Below are 21245 nucleotides of genomic sequence, written 5' to 3' on the forward strand. Positions count from 1 at the left end.
GCCTCTTTCCCTGGGTCAGGCTCCCTCCCTCCCTCCATCCTCTGGGCAGAGCTCCAGTCTGGGAAAAGCAGTATCCCTGTCTCAGAAAGAGGTTCCCTTGCTCCCCCACTGGAGTTACCCCTCACTCAGAATTGCCATCGCACCAGCCTCCCCTACCTCTGTCCCACATCTTTCCAGCCTGGACTGGAGCATGTGCAGACTGCTCTTTCTGGAATTTTGAAGAAAAGAAGTGGGAAGATCCCCCTCCCCCGCAACAGGACTGGGGTCAGTGGAACCCTCAGTAAACAGCGACTCTCCCCGCTGGTTCGGAAAGGGTAAACATGAGCAAGAAGCCAGAAACGTAAGGAAGGGGCTGGGACAGCGAGGGAGGTGTTCTACTCCCTGGCTAGCAGACAGAGCATAAGGATTTTTGGCCCGTAGTCCTGGGGCGGCACCCCAAGGATTCTAGGGTAGAAGGCTCATTCAGGGGTTCCAGCCAGTACCCCTACGCCTGTCTCTGCTCAGACTCGGTGGGCAAAATTTGGCGGCCTCCCGTTCCAGCCGGTGGCACAGCTCCAGGCGACCCCGCAGGCACGGCCGATCCCCGAGGCGGCCTCGACTGGTGGCTTCGGTGGAAGGCTGTGCGTCTAGCGCCCGTAGCAGGCGTGGCAGGTCGCGCAACAGGCGGTAGCGCGGCAGGGCACGCAGAGGCGGGGGAATGTCGCCCTTGGCACAGAGGCGACTGAAGTAAGCGAGCAGCAGCAGTGGGCGCGGGGCGGCACCGAGCAAGGCGCGCAGGGGCACCGAGTGGGGATCCCGGCCGCGGACTGGACTGGGGCCCCCACTGCTCCACAGAAGCAGCACGGTGCCCCGCTCCTGCGCCACGCGCGCCCGCGCCGCCCACAGCCAGGGCAGCGGGCCCACGCGCGCCACGCGCGTCCCTTCCCACAGGTCCACGATCACGTCACGCCCACCGCCCAGCGCTGCCCGCAGCAGTTCAGCCAGCGCTCCCACCAGGCGCCGCTGCGCCTCTGAGTCCGCGACGTGCAGGAGCAACACCGGCCGCTCTCGGCCCGGGCCTAGGGGCGGGAGCAGCAGATAAACAGGGTGGGGGGCTAAGGGAGAGCCCAGCACTTCCCCTCCCCTATTCCACCCCCACTCTACCCCTCCCCACCTTGGGGCTAACTCATCAGGTGTTCCACCCGGTTCCTTATCTCCACTGGGTGTGGGTACCCAAGGCAACTTTAGCCTATAGGGTGTCTTTGGGCTAATTAGATAAAAGCGCCCGGAAGGGGCCAGGTCTAGGGCGCGGGGTTTGGCAGGTGCAGCGCAGGCTGGATTTCCGCCCCACTGGTCTCTTCCCAGAGACCACTAACAGTGAACCATCTGCGCAGAAGGACCTTTGCTCTGCCTTAACCATTCCTGACCACTAGGGGGCCTGAGGCTCACCACCTTGGGTAGCAGAGAGCTTGGGGCAGCAGCAGGGGCCTGGCTCTTCTGGAAGGGAGCCTAGGCAGGGGAAGTGTGGGGGGCCACTAGCTTAGGCACTGTGCAGATCTGAATCCTCAGGTTCCCCCAGAGTGAGCTTACCTGACAGCGGGCGCCGGCGGGTGAGGACCAGAACAATGCCCAATAGGGTGGTGAGGGCCAGCAGTGCCAGGATCAAGAGCCCCAGGTGTCTATGAGAGACTGAGTCAAGCAGGGTGAGGCCAAGTCAGGCTCCTCAGTGCCCAGCCTCCTTTTTACCCCACCCCTCGTCTCCCAAGAACTTACCATCTGGACACAAGAGGTGCTTCCAGGAAAACTGAACATCTGATCTCCACACCTGAGGACGCAGAGCCCGCCACCCCTGTGAGCCAGGGTAGCCCCTTCTCCCAGGGGCAGTTGAGCGGCGACAGAGAAAGGGAGTCCCCCCAGACAGGGAATTTCTCCAGCACAGGGTTTGTGTCTGGTCCAGCTCTGGCTGGGCACACAACAGGTCAGGAGTGGCAACCCAAAAAATAAACTTGAAGTTGCCCAGGGCGTCCATGAGGCACAGTCAGGCACAGTCCCTGAATGAAGTAATCGGATGCCACTGAGCTCAAGCCCATTGTCACCATGCCTGAATGTGGACACAGAGTACCAGGTTTTCTGATTTTTTCCAGGAGAAGCCGGAAATCAGCTTTTTAAATATGACCGCTCCAATATTTAAATGGTAGCAACTCATTCCAATTTCAAACACCATGCTGGCCAAACCAAACATTTGTCTCACGTTCCACCTATAGGGTAGATGCTAGGGGAGTGTGTACAGAGTGACAGCAGGATTCCTTACCAGGAGACAGCTCCCTGTCTGCAGGAAGGGAATGATGAGATCTAGTGTCACTGGGCTTGAGCCCTGAGTCTGTGGGAACAAAGAGAAGAATGACTGTCCCCACAGAGTCAAATCTGGCTCTGTCTAGTCTGAGTCTTTGCCCACACTCTTTTCCTTTCTACCCTCCCGCTCCCACCCAAATCCTACCCAGGCTTAAGGTCAAGTGCCACCATTGACAAGAAAGAAGTCTTCCGGGATGCCTGGGTGGCTCAGTTGGTTAAGTGTCTGCCTTCAGCTCAGGTCATGATCCTGGGGTCCTGGGATCGAGTCCCGCATCAGGCTCCTTGCTTAGAGGGGAACCTGTTTCTCCCTCTGCCTGTTGCTCCCCCTGCTTGTTCTCTCTCTCTGACAAAGACATTTTAAAAATCTTTAAAAAGAAAGAGAGAGAGAGAGAAAGAAGGAAAGAAAGAAAGGAGAAAGAAAGAAAGAAAGAAAGAAAGAAAGAAAGAAAGAAAGAAAGAAAGAAAAAGAAAAAGAAGTCTTCCCCCTACTTCATTCTCAAGCCACCCAACTGATCATTCCCAGATGTGAACTGCGGAAGATAACACATGAATCAGGAGATCGGGCACTCATCAGCAAACATGCTCTGCGTGTCTACTTTGTGTCAAACCCTGAGAAAAGAAGACACAGGTGTTGCCTCTGTCCTCCAGCAGCTCATAAACCAAGGAGCCTAACTATATAAGCTGCCTCCCTTCTCTGTCCCGCATATCTGAAGGGATGGCTTGTCCACTGGAAAGAACCTAAGCCGTGAAGTTAGAGCACAGTCAAAAAAGTCCGGCTTAATGATTGCCCTTGTGGTTCCTAGCTGTGTGATCTTTGCATGGAGATAGGTTTCCTCCCTTCCTGACCATCAGTTTCTTCATTTGTATATGAGGACTAACAATCTTTATTTTACTGGGTTCTTGAGAGCATCCCATGGGAATATGCAGGTTAACGCCCCCTATCACACACAGCGCAGAGTGTAGGCCTTCAGTTACAGTAGTTATTATTACACTGTGGACTCCTTAGGGGCAGACTGTGTTACATACTTTTCTTGTATTTCCCAGGGCCTAATGCAGGGTAGGCACAGAGTAGGGATTCAATAAATGCATGCTCAATTGGACAGAAGTGATCACCATCTGTATACAGGCAGGATATAGCTCCACCCTATGTTCTGGGTGTTGGTTAAGGAGTTGACCAGAATCTCCATCCTTCCAGAACTCCCTCCACTTCCAACCCCCATACCACCCCTGTCCCAGACCCCATTCTTCAGCCAGCTGTCAGCAGATGCTGACACAGTGACTCTCAAATCATGGCTAAACTCAATGAAGGTGGTCTTCTCCCAGCTCACAAAAACAAATGAGTCCATGGACTTAGCTCTGAATTTTAGGTTATCCCATGGGACTTTGTCTTAAATCTTAAGCATGGCTTGGTGTTAAATCTTAAACATTCTTAAACATTTGCTACCACTTATCTGCTTGGGAGCCCTCATAGAGTACAAGACAAGTAAGCAAGCTACAAGTGAGCGTTTAAGAAAGAATTAGAAAGAGCTAGTCATGCTTAGTCAAATTGGTGCTGTGGTTTGACGGATATATTTGATTGTGCTTTTCATTTTTATTTATTTTTTTAAAGAGTATTTATTTATTTATTTGACAGAGATAGATAGCCAGCAAGAGAGGGAACACAAGCAGGGGGAGTGGGAGAGGAAGAAGCAGGCTCCCAGCAGAGGAGCCCGATGTGGGACTCGATCCCGGAAGGCCAGGATCACGCCCTGAGCTGAAGGCAGATGCCTAACGACTGCGCTACCCAGGCACCCCTGATTGTGCTTTTTATATCAGATACACAGAAGAGAGTCTGCTAGTCAAACTGTTCTTAGTTCACATAATAAAGTTAAATCTGTCAGTAGTTCACAGTATTCTGCAAAGAGCACCTCAGCTTCCAGGGGCTCTGCCTCCCAAGATAGGCAGGGAACGTCTGTCAGGGGCCTCGTGGAGACAGACAGGAACGCAGGGGTAGAGGACAGCTGGGTTCAAGAGAGGGCATTGGTATAAAATATGGCAGCAGACTGTGTGGGTCAGAGGACAGCCGGAGGTGGGATGGCCAGTCTCTTGCTTCTGTTTACCTCCCGTAAGCTCAGAAACTAAAAGGATTAGGAACTGCTCCATTGAAGACCCCACTGACAGGCAGAGGAACCAGCTGAACAAAGATTGATCAAGTAAATAAATAACCAGATGATATAAGTTAGAGATTTGCGTGTCTCCACTTGCTGCACTCTGAGCAACAAGACCGGGGTGAGGGGGGTAAGGGGGTGGGGGGGATCCCTGGCTAGGCCATACCTGGCTGATGCTGTACACCGGGGGCACCAAGCTGTCCTGCCCCAAGCTTGGGGGGCTCCAGGCAGCACTGAAGGTGGCCTGCATCGTTGAGGAGAAGTGAAGGACCAGCTGCCGGGCCTGGGTATCCACGCTCACATTCCAGGATGGGGCTGCCAGGGTGGGAAAGGGCATCATGGGAGACATTCTGTTTGTGGGCGGTGATAGGAGCTGGGCTGTGGTTGCCAGAGAAGTCAGAACAGGGCTCGCGTCTGGCTTGGTCCCAGTTGGGTAAGGGTGAAGTGGTGGAAGGGGGTCCCAGCCAGGGTCACTTATCGGCTCACCAGTCCGGTGGGGGCATTCCACATGGCTGCTATTTCCAAAGGAGAACTGAGAAATCCAAAAATGGCAAGTCAGCAAGCTCCAGGCACCACCCACACACCTCCCCAACCACTGTCGCCCATGTTTGTACCTTGAAGCAGAGCTGGGGGTGCAGGTCTACTCCCTCCAAAACATACCACTGTGGTAGGAGAAGGGAGTTAGTCAGGGAGCCGGGCCTTGGGCCCCAGCCCTGCCCACTCAAGTCCTGGGGGGGGCCTGTCTCACCCCCTCTGACTCTCGAGCCGTGGCATTGGGGACGTCTTCACAGTGGGTGTGCCAGCCCTGCCTCTGGCAGAGGGAGGCCTCCAGCTTCAGCGGGCAACGGAGGGTGAGGGCCATGACCATCTGACTGTGCTGGCTGTAGTCAGTGAAGTGCACTGACTTCCAGAAGTCCGAGCCATCTGGGCAGGCGGCAGGCAGAGGCAGAGAGTGAGGCCTGGGAGGCCTGGGCCCTGCTTTGGCCTCAGCCTCGCTTTGCATCCCCATCCCCGGGGGCACCAGGGGATGACTTCGCTGGCATGTCTAGGTATCCAATAGTTGAGCATGCCTTGTCCAGACCTTTTATGACCTTTTCTACTCGGCTGTCTCATCTCCTTTCTGTGCCTCCATTCTGGCCAGTTCTCTGCTGCTCCCCAAACTCAAAATCTGCAGATCTTTGCTTAAGTTCCCCCCAGAACCAGGGGTGTGCCCCTCGCTACTCTCCTTTTGAAATACTGCCCCTTTTCTGAGCTCACCCCAGGTGTCACCTCCTGTAAGAGACCTCTGATCAGACAGCCTTCACGGGCTTCTCCCTTTCCTGAGTTCACGGCCTACAGCCTAGTCCTCAATTCTAACGGTGCCCTGGACTGTAGGCTGCTTTGCACTATTCATTTGCTGCGTTTCAGGGTCCTGTCTCTTTAATTTGGGGATGACAACATGCGTCCAGCACTTTAGACATCACCAGCCACTTTCACATATAATATTGAACGCCAGCCTCATCAACAATTGGAAAGTAAGGCAGGGCAAGTATCACTACTTTACTGATGAAGAAACTGAGGTTCAGAGAAGAATAAGTGGGATGTGACCCCAGGACTTGGGGCCCATCCTCTTAGGACACTACCTCCTGGGGCTCATATTTCTAAACCTCTCACAGCACCTAGTACAACGTTCAATACTCTGATTTACTGGCACGTGATTGGTAGATACGGTAGCTCTTTCTCCTCAGCAACTGCAGGGAAAATGCCTGCATGCCTTCTGGGGGCTTCTTCCACAACACAGGTGTGAAATGCGCGCGCGTGTGTGTGTGTGTGTGTGTGTGTGTGTAAGAGAGACTGAGAGAGGCTACGAATGCCCATGTCCAGCACTTACAGGCTTCAGGCCAGTTCTGGAAGGGACATTTTTTGCGCCTCACTGTGTCCTCTTGCAGGTAGGATGCCTGGGGGGACAGGGAAACAGTCAGGGAGGGTCACAGGAACGGCTTCTCTCCTCTATCACTCAGACCTGAAACTCCTCTGGCTTGACCTTGCCCTGATGCAAGCTGCCGGAGCCAGCGGGGCACGGAGCAGGGGAAGCAGTGCAGGGTGTGGGCAAGGGCAGGGGGGCGTGACCAGAGTCTGGGAGCAAGATCAGTAAACGGGAGGCTCAGTCCTCTTCTCCCTGGAGAGGAGAACCTATCCTCCCCCAGAAAGAGGGGAGGTCCACATTCCTCCGCTTTTAGCTTTCCCAAGGAATGCCCTGTACGGAGCCCCCCTCTGGACCACCCAAGCACCCGGCGTTGTCCACCCCGGCAGCTGCTCCCTGCCCCACGTGTCTGCTTGTACTTCCCTTTTGTCTCCTCCTGGTTGACAAGGTCCCCTGCATTTTCTGTCTAGTCCAAAGAAGTCTTACCACTAGACACCTCAGCTTCGTAAGGAGCGGAGGACTGCCAGGGAGGGCTCACGGGGACGAGACTTTTGGAGCCGATATGGAACCTGGCAGTGGCCACACGTGCGCCCACCGTGACTCCTCAGAACACACAGTGAAGGCAACTGTGTATTCTGTCTCTGGGGGCTGAGGCCAGTCTGAACCCAGGAAAGCTGGTTTTGGGTGGGACTGAGGTTGGAATCGGCCCCCCCAAATATCTCATATTCAGCAGGACACTTCCATCTCTGACCCAGTGTGTGACTCACAGTCAAGCTGGCAGCCATCTTCCCAAGCATCAACTCAACACCCAGTCTTTTTAAGACCTGACTTACTGGAGATAGGCTTGACCAACTGTGCCTCTGTGAGACCTAGGAGTGGAGCCATGGACAACACAGACCTTTTCCTCTGCTCACCTCTATGCACAGACAGGGCAGAAGGAATTCATAAGGCAGGTCTACAGCATGGCCCCCAGACACAATTTTCTGTTGACGAAGCAGCAAAAGGAGAAAAGAAGTGCCTGAGAAAGAGCTTAGGCACCCTGGACAAGGGCAGTAGGAAGTTGGGACCTTGGCCAACACACCCTGTTTTTTTAAGAAATGAAGGGAGCTGAGGGCCAAAGAGGTACAGCTCCAGTCCCTGCAAGTGGTACCAACTGCATACCAGGGCATCCACAGCAACTGGAGCTTGAAGGGGGATATGAGGCCTGGGCTGAGTGAATGGGGAACATCCCATTCTCTGGGGGGCAGCAGCAAAAGGAGGGAGATGGAAGGGAACCAAGAAAGATATGACTGCTTCTTGGGGGAACTGAAAAGCCTTCTTAATGCAACCTGAATCTAGCTCAGGGTCTTCTCACTGGGGATATATGCCATATTCATTTCTCTGCTAGGCATTCGTGGTTGCTCCAAGTCTCTGTTTGTCCTTGCCCTTCCTCTCCTCCTGGATGACAAGGACACCTGCATTTTCTGTCTAATCCAAAGAAGTCTTAATGCTAGGCACGTCAGACATGTAGGGAGGTCTTAGACAATGACTGTCACTCTCTGGGCCTCAGTATACAATGGGGAGGTCCTTTTTGCTCCAGAGCTGTGTGATCTGGCTTTTTAAAGGGAGACAACACTCCATACCTGGGCGTCGAAGGGACTGCTCAGCTCCTCACATTCTAGTACCCACTGGTGACAAAGACGCACGGTGACCTCAGGTCCCGGAGGAATGGTCACTTGAATAGCCCGTGCCTCAGGCAGCAAATCAAAGGAGAACTCGGGCCCTGGGGAGAAGGGGGACCTGTTAGCCTTGTGTCTTGGCCTGGGCACAGGCACCACTACTTGGCTGTACCCATCTCTGGTCACACCCCATGCCTACCTTCATGCCTTTGTGAGCTGGATCTGGGGAGACCTTCCAATGCCTTTGGGTCTGAAGGTTGGGTCCTTTTAGAGCGCAACCCCTTGTGAGAGATGTGTGGGGAGGGGACAGTGATGTGATGACCCTTCTCAGACAGGCAACAGCTACTCAGCAGCTTCCTCTGTAGGCAGAGAACGTGGTTGGCCTTAGGCCAGGAATCAGGCTTTTATTCCTGCTTCTGGAACCTGGGGCACCACAGACAAGTCGCTCAGTCTTCAAGCCTTGGTTTCCCTAACTGTGTAATAGACAGAATAGTCTACTTCATTGCCACGCTTTCTATCTTTTGCATGGCTAGAGAGCAAAACGAGAGGCCAGAAACGAAAGGTCTGTGGGGCGTAGGGCAAGGCTGGAACTGGCGGGCAGAGTACCTGAGCAGATGCTGGCATCTTGTGTCTCCTACAGAACTGGAACTTATGTGACTTTTTGTATTTCTGCACCAGGAGGTGAAACCAGCCCCCCTGGAGGCCTGTGCAGGAAAGGACATATTGACTATCCAGCCCTTCTCTGCCCCTCTCCTACCTGGAAATGTGGCCTGATGTTAGATAGTAAGTCATTTCAGATCATGGAGTGTAATGGTAGCAAGCTTCTTTAGTCCTGAAAGTTATGATACAGTCAAAAAAGAATTAATTCCTTAAGTAGAGAAAAAGCTATACATATATGCAAAAGTGTCCATTGTAGCATTATTTACAACAGTGAAAAATTAGAAACTGCGAATTCTTAAGCAGTGTTTGGGCAGTTAGTATGTGCCAGGCACTGAGCTAGGCCATGAAAATAAAGAGTTGAATAAGAAAGATCTTACTTTGCAAATAGAAGGTAATACTAGTAAACTCACAGAACTAAAACAGTTTAATCCCAAGCAGTGGTGCCAGTGGAAAGGAGAAACACCTTCACAAAATGATACAACTGAACCATGAATATCAGTCATGGCATGCTATTTCAGGACGACCTGTCTCTGTTGAGGTTGACAGCAGGAGAGACATCGGTTCTGGTATGATAAGTCCCACTTTCCTCGGCCTGGGCCACCCTCCCAAACACCTCTAATTCACATCTCCACTGAGAAAAGCCCAAAGGGCTGTTTCTTATACCTGAAGGATCTGACACCAGATGCAGGCACAAATAGGGGCAGAGCCAGAGCTGAGCACAGCAAGGCTTTGGGGACGCAGGAAACGCCAACTGGGCATGGCAAGGGACACGGGCAGACCTTCCTGGGAAAGATGAAAGTAAATCAAATGGTAGGGTCCAAGGAGGTCCCTCCTGCCTCAGACAAGTGGACTCGAGGCTGAGATGTGTAGTTTTGGGCAAGCTACGGACTTCTCTAAGCCTCAGCTTCCTCATTCATAAAGTAGGACTGTTGTCAAGATCAAGTGAGATAATGTGTGGGGAAAATGATTTGTAAACTAGAATGTACCATTAGATATGAAAGATCGTTGTTGTAGCACTGACGGTAGGGAGGGAACAGTTAAGGGTGAGTGCCTAGAGGTTATTCTGAGTCTCCTTTAATCCTCCCCACAGCTCAGGGGCAGCAGCTTTCTATGACCTTGATCATCCCCTCAGAGACGGGGAGTCAGAGGGCTAAGTGCACTGCCCGCAGCCACATTTGGAGTATGTGGTGGAATTGCCACGCAAATCCAGGCTTGTCCTGATTCTGAACCCTGTGTTTTCTCCTTCATATGCTACTTCCCAAGTTGGGAGCCAAAAATTTGAATGGAAAGCTCGCTAGGGATCTGGAACAAAAGGGACCCAGAAAAGAAGCAGGGCAGGGAATGAGACTCACCAGTGAGAGTGTCTTCCTGAAGGCACAGGGCCCAGTAGGGGCAAGAAAGGAGAGAAGAATTATTAGTAGGGATTCCTATGTGTGGGGGGGGCATTCTCCCTGGGGTCTTTGCCTCAAATCACCTAATTCTAAGGCCCATAACCTAATAGCCCATCCACTCTGGCTCTTGTCTTGCCAGCTCGACCCCGCACAGGCCCTCAGACACCAGAACCTTGGCTACCCCTTCAAGACCATACAGAGGACGCACTGGGGCTGCTACCAGGGCACAGGGACTTGGGAGCCATGAGAGGATAGGCAGAAGAGTGGGGAGCTTTACCAGCCCGTGGCAGGGAGATGTCCCTACTGGGCAGCGGCAGCATTACCTTACCATTTGGGAGGCCAGCAGACAGTGGGTGCTCCAGCGGGGCAGGTAGGGGCAGCCAATCCCAGAGGAAGCAGAGAGGCCAATGAACAGCAGGAGGAGAAGCAGGAACGGAGCTGCCGATCTGGGGCTCCCCATGGGCTTCCGTGGGGTCAGAGCGCCCAGAACATGGCTGCACAGCCTGAAGGAGGGCAGCGGGCCCTTGCTGTGCAGCAGCGGGAGCGCAGGGAGCAGGAGTCTTCGCCTCTGCCTGCACCTGCCCCGCCCTGCCCCAAAGCTCCTCCTCGATCCTAGATCCTAACCAGCCAGCCAGGCCACATTCCTTCTTCCCCTAGCGGAGGGACAGAAGGATGATTGCCCCCCAGAAAACCCTACTGCTCCCACCTGGAGGGCAAGGGGCTCCTACTCTGGCAGAGAAATAACAGGAAAGAGGCCAGCACAGGGTTAGGGGGATGGAGGGCTGTCCCCACTTCTTAACCCCTCCTACTCCTGCAACACCCTGCAGATCTGACCCGCCCATTAATGCTCTTGGACTTGGAGCTTCCTTGGAGATGTGCTTCATCCCCTCACTTAGAGAATTAACGGAACTATTCAGCACCATTCTGCAATGGAATCTGGAGACAGAGGTGCCTGAGGCACCAGAGTTGAGCAGAACAACAAAAAGTCCACGTAGGATGCGCATAAACCTCACAGGCCCCCATACGCAACCTGCTCCCCACCTGGCTGACCCTCCAGACTGTAGCCCAGCTTTCTTTCTGCACCCAACTCTTCTGGGCAAAGGGCTCCACACCAAAGGGGCCTCCAGCTTCAAGGATCCTCTAATCAGAACAGTCTGCTCAGGAAGCCCCAGAGCGCATAGCTGAGCCCGGGAGCTGAGGGAGCAGGCCCCACGCACTGACCTGGTTTCCTGTGGTTTCCGATGCTGACGAGGCTCCAGGCTTTGTGGGGACCCTCCCCATCATCCCACAGCTTCCTCCTGCTCATGGAGCATTTGAGCTGCTTCAGTCCTTACCTTGGTGACACACATAGAAAGCAAGTTTGGGGCACACCTATGGGGTTAAGTCATCTTGATATTGTTATTGTCCCTCTGCACCTTTCAGTAGCCTGACTCTAGCCTCCTTGAAGCCAGTTCTAGGTCCTGAGTCTTCAGGTCTACTGTCTGAAGACCCATCCCACTCATTAACCTAAAAATACCCTCTGGCTTTTGAGTTCATTAGAAGATAAGGACCCTTTCCTATTCTTTACATTCTCTAATACCTAGCAGGGGATGTCAAAAAATAGGTGGTTTTGTAGTTGAATAACTGTAAATAATGCTACATTTCATTTAAGCAGTTTATTTGCTTCACATTTTACAAGCACTTTCAAATTTGATCCACCTAATCATCTCATGAGACAGGTAAGTGAGAATTATTCTTTTCATTTCGTAAAGAGAGAAATAAGGGAGCAGAAAGAAGAGTGCTCTCATCAAGGTCAAGGTCTCTAGCCCTGGGAGCTCCAATTTTGCCACCTCTCACGGTTCATTCCTTTTTTTTTTTTTTTTAAGATTTTATTTATTTATTTGACAGAGAGAGACAGCAAGCGAGAGAGGGAACACAAGCAGGGGGAGTGGGAGAGGAAGAAGCAGGTTCCCAGCGGAGAAGCCTGATATGGGGCTCGATCCAAGAACGCTGGGATCACGCCCTGAGCCAAAGGCAGACGCTTAACAACTGTGCCACCCAGGCGCCCCTCATTCCTCTTTCTGTCAGACTATGGTTTCTCTTCCCACTGCCTCATCTCCTTCAGCTCCTGGGATCCCAAAAGGGTTTGCCTGGCACAGTTCCATTTTTTGGCCTTGGAGCCCAGCACTGTGAAAACAGATCAGTAAGATACGAAAGAAAAAAAGGGTGGTCTGGCCATACTAAGGATAGGTTAGGGAGCCTTCCCCCTCAATTTTTACCTAACCCACAGTGGTTTAGATCTACATAAATAATGCATTTTCCAATGCTCAGGGTATGAAGTGAGAAACTTGGTTCCATTCTAGAATATTTCTCTTTCTTTTCTTTTCTTTTTTTTTTGAAGATTTCATCCATCTATTTGAAAGAGAGAGAGGAGAGAGCAGAGTGAGAGAGAGAGAGCACGAGTGGGGGTGGAGGGGCAGAGGGAGAGGGAGAAGCAGGCTCCCCATTGATCAGGGAGCCAGACGTGGGGCTCAATCCCAGGACCCTGGGATCATGACCCAAGCTGAAGGCAGACGCTTAACCAAATGAGTCACCCAGGCACCCCTAGAATATTTCTCTTTTTTGACCTCTTGTATTTTCTGATCTGTCACAGTGAAAAGATTTCCTTAGTTGCTCCTTGACCCTGGCTAAGGTATGGTAGGAGAAGCAGAAAAGAAAGAAAAAGACTCACATTCGCACATACAAAAGAATAGAAAGGGAAGAAAATGAGAGCATAGGAAAGGAAAAGGAATTAAAGTGAGGAAGGAAGGGGGAAAGAAGAAAGAAAAGGTCTGTTTTTTATTTATTGTCTTGCTGCTTTGCCTATTGATTTGGAGCCTAAAAAAAGGTGTAGGGTAAAAAGCACTGCAGGCGAAGTCTGGCACATCTGGGAAATGGTAGGGAATCAGTTCAGGATTTGCTAAACTCTTACTATCAGACTCGAGGCCATATGTTTTGCCCACATTATCTCGTTTTATTTGTACTACAACCCTTGAGGTCAGTCTTTTTAAATCATTCTACAGGCTGGAAAACACTAGGAAGATTCAGTAACTTGTTCAAAAACAAAAATGGAGATCTGGGACTCACCACCGTGTCTTTCTGGCTCTTTCTGCCAGAACATACTGCTTGGGGAATTCTGTGAGAAGTCAGAGGGTTTGTGGGCCCTAGAATCCACAGAATTATTAGATTTAGCAATGCAATGTAGATGGTAGGGTGTTATGTGAAGGAAGAATTTGGAATAGTTGGAAAGAACAAAGGGAAAGTAGGTCTTATGACAGTGAGTGGTTCAGACTTCCAGACTAGTAGGGATCATTTGGCAGGAGTCAACAAGGGAGGAGTAACTGTGGCTGGAATTCGAGGCAGCCAACTGGAGTAAAAGCCAACTGCAGCACAGAGGCCCTGTCTTCTCGGAAGATGGCTGAAGCCTGTCTTACCTGTGGTTTGTGTCTGAATGGGCTAACCCAAACTTCATGCTCTAATAACCTTTACTTGGGGACCAAGCCAGGAGCTCAGGGAGTCTTGGCAGGCCCTGCACATGCTCAAACAGAGAGCACACTGTGGGGCCTTGGACAGCTGTTTTTCTTGAGCCTTACCCTTACATGGACTCTGGTCAGACCATGCAGCAGCATCTCCAGGCTCTTTCTGTAACGGCTGATTCCTAAAGTCTCTTGGGGCAACTGGGCCTACTGTTAGGGCACGTTAGGCAGGAAGGGCCAACACATTAGACCAATGTAAACCAAGAGTGGACAAGTGTTCCTTCCTTACTTCTGCTCTTCCAGAAGGGATCAACCTCCAGAATTCCAAGGCAAGAGACTATGCCTAAGAGAAGAGATAAGGACTCCCAGTCTGAAACGGGAAAGTTAATGCTCATCAAGGGAAGGGATTTTGGTATTTACTAAGCTCCTGCTATGTACTTGACTATTCATAACATTATTTTATTTAATCCTCACAATCTCAGTAGCTACTATAATCCCCATGTGTCAGATCAAAATCAGAGACTCAAGTTTCTTAAGGCAAAAGGCAGAATTCCAACCTAAGTCAGTCTAATATCAGAAGCTGTATTCATTCCACTACACCGCACTGCCTTTCTCATGGACTTGATGCTCTCTAAGGGTCCCTCCAATGCCTGCAGTCTAGATCTGCAAACACAAGGGAATAACCATTCCTCATATTTATATAGTATTACATAGTTTACAAAGCACCTTCATAATACTTCACCTTATTTGACCTTTAAAACAATGCTGTGAAATAGGCAGTGTTAATTTTAGCCATATGATTAGGTGTGCTGGTACTCGAACCCATCTTCCACCGTCCAAATACAGTGCTCTTTCCACTAAATCAGGATCTCTTTCAAAGGGAATCTTGTCTGCTTCAGGGAATACTACAACCATGAGGCAGGAAAAAAATAACTGGAAAAGCAGAATCCCAATAACCCAACAAGCAGAAAACTAAAATAAACCAAATGGCTTTTTTTTTTTTTTTGCATTGACAGTAATTTCCATAATGGGTCTTTGAAAGCACTCTAAGACTGTAATGATACTTCATTCCAATAATGAAAGAAAAGTTTAGCTTAAAAAAAAATTATTTGCATCCCAATTCTTTGAAAATTAGCAATCTGTGCCTGGTACACGTAATTCCTTTACCCACACATTTCCATCTGCTTTCCTTTGCTCTCCAAATTCTACCCCCGTTTCAGTCTAATTGTTTTCTCTGTGCAATACATCCTGTCTTCAGTCTATAGTAGGACAAGTTACTTCATTCAATAGGTGCACTCTGTGTATCAGGTACTGAGCAGGAGGTGAGGAAAGACACGTCAACAAATAATTCTGTCAATAAGAGGAAAAATAAAAATGCCATGCAGATTCGAAGAACTCTTACTCCTTGAATTGAAGCAAATAGAAGCTCCCAAATTACCATATAAACTGAATCCTGAAGGATAAGTGATAAAGGCATATAAAGGTCTAAAAGGGGAATTTTTAAACTGGGAAAACATGAAAGCAATATGAGGATTCATGAGGTTCTACTGACTGAGACTGAGAGTATTGAGATAATGAAAGACTGGTGCGCTGAAATCACACCTTTGAAACATCTGAGAGATTCAGGCATTTTGGTTGTTCAAAACACAATAGCACATAGTAGATGCTTGATGATCCAGAACCGTACTTTTGGTATACTCACTTGCACACAGGGATGCAGGAAGAGGTATGGGTATGAGGTATGAGGTATAAGACAAGGAGTTAAGTTTGGGACACACGGAGTTTGAGATGATCGTCAGCACATGCAGAGGAACAGGTTTTGCAGTATAAGTACTGTCAGTATCTAAGAGTGACTGAGGATATACCCAATGTTTATAGAATAAAAGGATTAAGCAAAAATGACTAGAACTCTGGAGAGGGCAGAGGTCTGCAATTAGAGACCCGGACAACATCCAGAGACCATAAAGTCAAGCAGACAAGAACAAAGGGACACACGTATTTCCTGCAGTAATGTTTACTGTCAGACTTTTAGTTGTAAGAAGGGCCTTTAGTTCACAGATCTCTTTCCCACTTCCATTTTTAACTTATCTGCTCCACACCATTAGATATTGTGTTTATTAGTTTCACATGTATGTCATGTTTCACCCAGATTACATGCAGGGATACTTTAAAATTCTTTTGGATACCACATTAGGCACATAAATGACAATTTGTTAACACTGCATGATAAACATGAATATCCTACCAAAATAAGAGCCCATAACCCAAGCAGGATAAATGAGAATGGGCCATTTTACGGGTGGAGAGATTAAATGTATGGCCCATGGCAGTTTCTGTCAATCGGCTGCAGGGCTGCTACTATGACTTTGGTTCCCTACGCCCAGACCACTTCTCTACTGCTACTTCCAGCTTTCTTGGGAAACTTCTACCTACCTCCTTGTGTCCATGGCCACTCAAGCAACATACCTTTCACAATTTATCAAATTCCAACACAAGGCACAGGGTGGACAAGGCAGTTGTAACTTTATTGAGGTTCTTTTAAATTAAAATGCTTTGCAGTAGAGACCACAGCCTGCAGGGGGAGCCTCCCAAATGTTTCCTGCCCCACCACCTACAGATTGAAGTAGAATTTGATTTATTCCCTGTCTCTTTCAGTATTGATGGCTAAGGGGTAATGGATGGAAGCGGAGAGATGACCAAGAAGGGGCAAGGATGAGGCTCTGTCTTAAAAACCCTGAAGGGCCTCAACTTCAACCAGCTGAAGTGTGCTTTATAGTTGTTGATCACCCAGTTCCAGCCAACCAGGAATAAATTAAATATAGTTTTGCCACCTCAGCTGATGGTAACAGGAGGGGCTTTCCAGAACGTGGGCCTAGTTTGCACTAGCTGCCAAAATCACCAACGATTTCAGAACAGCTCCTCTACCTTCTCACTTGGCTCAATGGGAGGCCCAGGCTTCACCCACGGAACAGTCCATCAGGCAGGCTTCATTTACGTTTCTTCTCCTGTGTGCTGGTGAACCAAGAGTCTAGGAGCTTCTTGCTGTAGTATAACTGCCAGGCATGCACTTGAACCGCCAGCACCAACACCAGGTACATGACAGAGACGGCAGAAAAACCAAAGAGGAAACGGTAAGCCTTTCCGTGGCGGTAGAGCTGCTGTGCAGCAGGGAACATCTCCATGCTGCCATAAATGAGGGGAGCTATGGAAAAGAGCCCCATGCTGATCATAGAGAGCACCAGGTAGCTAATGTTGTTGCGAGGGAAGGAGAGGAGGCCCAAGAGAGAGGGCACAATGCTCAGCAAATACGGGTATTCCCACTGATAGGGCATGGCCACCTGATCATGTGACAGTAGCCTCAGGTGTCCCACGCTCATCTTGGCAACCAGCAGCAGCCATAGGACCAGATGCACGTAGATCAGCTTCTTGATTTCATACTTGAGGGTCACACTGTGGGGCAGAGCAGAGGAAGAAGTACCTTTCATTCAAAATTTTCTGATCACCAACTATATGCCAGGCAACTATACTGGGCACTGGGATACAAACATGAGTAAGATATAGTCCCTGCCTGGACGCTTGGGGACAAGGAACAAAAGAAAAAATAAGGGGTGTCTGGGTGGGTCAGTCAGTTAAGTGTCCGACTCTTGATCTCAGCTCAGGTCTTGATCTCAGGGCTGTGAGTTTAAGCCCCATGTTGGGCTCCACACTAGGCGTGGAGTCTACTTAAAAAAATAGAAAGGAAAAATAATGAGAAAATGAACTAGAAGAGCTCTAGTAAATATATGTTGTCAGATATATGAGATCACAGGAAGGAGTAATCAGTTCAGCTTAGGATGGGATGTCTGAGAAGGCTATCTAGAGGACAGTGATATCTGAGATAGGCTCTGAAGGGTGGGTGGCGGTGGGATTCCAATCAGACGTAATAGCACGCAGGCAAAAAGACATAAGCATTGTGTTCCAGGAAAGCAGGTGGTGTGGCAGGAATACTTTGTAGTGGGAAGGGGAAGAGCAGGATATGAAGTTGCAAAGAGTGAGTCAGATTAGAGGCAAAAGAGTAACTCAGAGCTGTGTTTAGAGAGATGACTTTGACTGCACCATAAGAATATAGCCTAGAGGAAGGAGATACTGGCAACAAGGAAATGAACTCAGGCTGCCCGTATTTCCCCAGCTAGAGTAGATTTTATAGCCAAAGCAAGCACACATATTTCTCTTATTATTCTAATTCTCTCAGGTCCTAAATGTAATCCCTTCACACCCCTGAGAGCAGTTTCTGCTCTGGACAGTCATCAAAACTCTTGCTTGGGTTGTGATATTCTCTTAGGCGGGGGTCTAAGGATAAGAATGAAATGGAGGTCCAAAGAGCTTGTCATTCTTCAAAACTCTGGAAAGATGTGAAAAACATTCTGGGAGAGTTTGGTGGATTTAAGGAAAGAAAATCTTTTTTCTTTTTTTCAAAATTTTTATTTTAAAAATATTCATTATAGAAAATGTGGAAAGGTAAGGGGAAAAGTCAGTCACCTGTAGAGTTCATGATCCCTGAAGGCGGGGACCAGTTTTGTCTTTTATAAAGGAACTTTTTTCATTGAAGGTATAACATGCATACAAAGACCAGATCTGTTTTTGCTTACTATTATATCCTCAGTGCCTAGCACAATGCCTGACCGGTAGAAACTCAATAAATATTTGTTGAACGAATAAACGAATGTGGAAACACCCCTTGCATGGGAGTTCCTAAAACTCATTTTAGGCGAAGAAAGGCTGGACTTTATGGTCCACATTCCCCAAAATGGCCTGAAATACAACAGCTACCATGTATTGGGCAGACTCTTTACACGAATTACTAGCTCACTAATTCTTCACCAAAACCTAAATGATGGATTGCTTTTCCCTTCACAGATGAGGAAAGTGGGTTTCAATAAAAAAAAAAATTGGGTTTCCGAGGTCACAGCGAGGCCAGCATCGCTCAAGACCCCGGAGCCTAGGAGGCAGAGGACCCTCCCAAGGCACAGGGCGGATCACCGGGTGGTGCTTATGGGAGCGAAGGGGCTTCCCAAAATTGGGGACAGGCCCTGGGCCGACACGGGAGGAGGTGCGCGAGGGCCGGCTGGGCGGGTAAGACCCTGAGGCCGGGCCGGTGTCGCTTTCCAGGCCCTCCGGGCTCTGGCTGGGGAGAAGGCCTCCGTGCTCCTCGCCTCACTTCATACCTCATCTGGTAGTGCATGGCGACGCGCTCCCGGTGCTGAAAGTCGCTGCCGTCGGTACCGGCCGCTCGCGGGCCTGCCCGAGATGCCATTATCCCCGCCCAGAACCCCAGAGCCTCTCACGCCGACCCACCACCGGGACTACCGGGCCGAGCTGCCTGCACAACCCGTTAACGTCGCCTCAGCTTGCCACCCTAACAGCCGCGCGGTTCTGTGAGGACAACTTCCGGCCTTTCTATCTCCGGAGGACCGACTCTGTGGTCACGCCCTCGCGCACGCGCACGCGCACGCTCTCGCGGCCCCGCCCGGGCCTGAGTCTGTCCCTTTGGAGTGCCCGGGAAATTCATCCTCGCGGATGGCATCTTTTTGCCCTCTGCTTGGACCGTATCACTTAGACTGTTGATAACTGTCACCTTCTTATACTGTAATATGAGTTCAAGACACCGATGTCCCCACTTCACAGAGGGGGCAGTGATACTTGAAAAGGGTTCTGTAACTCCCAATAGGACACATGATTGACACAGTCTGAAAATATCTCCCCATGGATTACTTAATCATTGCAAAGAGGAAATGGTAACTTTACAGTGGAGAAACCTGGGGTGCGCCCTCTTAACGAAGTAAGCAAAGTTAACTTGATCAGTAATGAGACATCTCCCGTCTCCTGTTATGCTGAGGACAGAGCATCACTTCTGTGATATTTCTGCCAAAAACACTTAACCTGAATCTAATCATGAAGCAATGATAGATAAATTGAAGGACATTCTATAAGAGAATTAGACTATTATTAAAAATATTAAGGTTATGGGGGTGCCTGGGTGGCTCAGTCGGATAAGTGTCTGACTCTTATTATCCGCTCAGATTTTGATCTCAGGGTGGTGAGTTCAAGCCTCATGGAGGGCTCCACGCTGGGTGTGGAGCCTATTTAAAAAAATAAAAATGTCGGGGCGCCTGTGTGGCTCAGTCAGTTAAGCCTTTGCCTTCAGCTCAGGCTACCTGCTCAACTGGGAGTCTGCTTGTCTCTCTCCTTCTGCCCTGCTCATGCTCGCTCTCTCTCTCTCAAATAAACAAAATCTTTAAAGAAATAAATAAAAATGTCAAGGGTATGAAAGAAAAAAAATATGGGGTGCCTGCATGGCTCAGTCGGCTAAGCATCTGCCTTCGGCTCAGGTCATGATACCAGGGGTCTTGGGATCAAGCCCCACCTTGGGCTCCCTGCTCAGCGGGGAGTCTGCTTCTTCCTCTGCCCCTCCCCCCCACTTGTGCGCGCGCGCGCGCGCGCGCGCACACACACACACACACACTCTCTCTCTCACTCTCAAATAAATAAATAAATAAATAAAATCTTTTTTAAAAAGAAAAGAAAATTGTATTTCTTAAATAATAAGATTTAAAAGTTGAAATGACTGATCCAAGGGCTGCAGAATGGATGTAGTGTTAGCAGGCATGAAAACGACATTAATCTCATTATACATCTCTAGCAGGCTCTTGGGTGACCAGGTGCATTCTCAATGAGCAGTAAGATTTGGAAAGGAATCTTTTTTTCTAAGCAGTAGGTCTCAACAATGGGCTTAAAATACTCAGTAAACCACATTATAAATAGACATGCTATCAACCAGGATTTACTATTCCCCGTATAGACCACAAAGTAGATTTAGTATACCTTGTAAGGGCCCTGGGACTTTTGGAATGGCAAATGAGCACTGGCTTCAACTTCAAGTCACCAGCTACATCAGTCCCTAACAAGAGCATCAGCTTGTCCTTTGAAGCTCTGAAGTCAGGCATTGAATTCTCTCTAGCTCTGAAAGTCCTAGATGGCATCTTCTTCCAGTAGAAGGCTGTTTCATCTACACTGAAAATCTGTTGTTTAGTGTAGCCACCTTCATTAATGATCTTAGCTAGATCTGGATAACTTGCTGCAGCTTCTATTTGCTGCTTTATCTTGCACTTTGGTGTTACAGAGATTCCTTAAGCCTCATGAACCACCTCTGCTAGCTTCAGACAGCTTGCTCACCTCTCTCAACCTTCACAGAACTGAAGAGAGTTAGGGCCTTGCTCTCCATTAGGCTTTGGCTTAAGGAAAAGTTGTGGCTGGTCTGATCTTTTATCCAGACTACTAGAACTTTCCCTATATCAGCAGTAAGACTGCTTCACTTTCTTATCATTCGTGTATTCACCGAAGTAGCACTTTTACTTTCCTCCAAGAACTTTCCTTTGCACCCACAATTTGGTGCAAGAGGCCTAGCTTTTGCCTGTCTCAACTTTTTTTTTTATGTATATGTGGTTTATTTTTTAAGATTTTATTTATTTGAGAGAGAGAGGGGGAGAATGAGAGCACACAAGCAGTGGAGAAGGAGAACCAGGTTGCACATGGAGCAGGGGGCCTGATGTGAGACTCGATCCCAGGACCCTGGGACCAGGACCTGAGCCTAAGGCAGCCGCTTAACTGACTGAGCCACCAGG

The 21245-nt window shown here is 49.4% G+C and overlaps 2 protein-coding genes across 3 annotated transcripts; both read right to left on the reverse strand.

Moving 5' to 3' along the window:
- Nucleotides 1-9: 9 nt before the first annotated feature.
- On the reverse strand, nucleotides 10-11478 carry IL17RE (interleukin 17 receptor E). Of its 2 annotated transcripts, XM_040628478.1 has the most exons (13): nucleotides 11312-11478; nucleotides 8239-8398; nucleotides 8004-8143; nucleotides 7296-7364; nucleotides 6349-6415; nucleotides 5227-5402; nucleotides 5093-5140; nucleotides 4965-5010; nucleotides 4645-4793; nucleotides 2291-2359; nucleotides 1753-1804; nucleotides 1570-1668; nucleotides 10-1058 (listed from the first exon to the last, which is right to left on the reverse strand). In XM_040628478.1, exons 1-13 carry the CDS (start codon nucleotides 11372-11374, stop codon nucleotides 463-465), a joined length of 1734 nt encoding a protein of 577 aa, XP_040484412.1. In that variant the 5' UTR covers nucleotides 11375-11478; the 3' UTR covers nucleotides 10-462. The 2 variants fall into 2 exon arrangements, with proteins under 2 accessions (XP_040484412.1, XP_040484413.1); XM_040628479.1 differs by lacking the exon at nucleotides 7296-7364.
- Nucleotides 11479-16090: 4612 nt separating this feature from the next.
- On the reverse strand, nucleotides 16091-19022 carry JAGN1 (jagunal homolog 1). Its single transcript, XM_008697987.2, has 2 exons — nucleotides 18789-19022; nucleotides 16091-17034 (listed from the first exon to the last, which is right to left on the reverse strand). Exons 1-2 carry the CDS (start codon nucleotides 18875-18877, stop codon nucleotides 16572-16574), a joined length of 552 nt encoding a protein of 183 aa, XP_008696209.2. The 5' UTR covers nucleotides 18878-19022; the 3' UTR covers nucleotides 16091-16571.
- Nucleotides 19023-21245: the final 2223 nt, after the last annotated feature.

The sequence above is a fragment of the Ursus maritimus genome, unplaced genomic scaffold, assembly GCF_017311325.1.
Source record: "Ursus maritimus isolate PB19 unplaced genomic scaffold, ASM1731132v1 scaffold_14, whole genome shotgun sequence".
Classification (NCBI taxonomy): domain Eukaryota; kingdom Metazoa; phylum Chordata; class Mammalia; order Carnivora; family Ursidae; genus Ursus; species Ursus maritimus.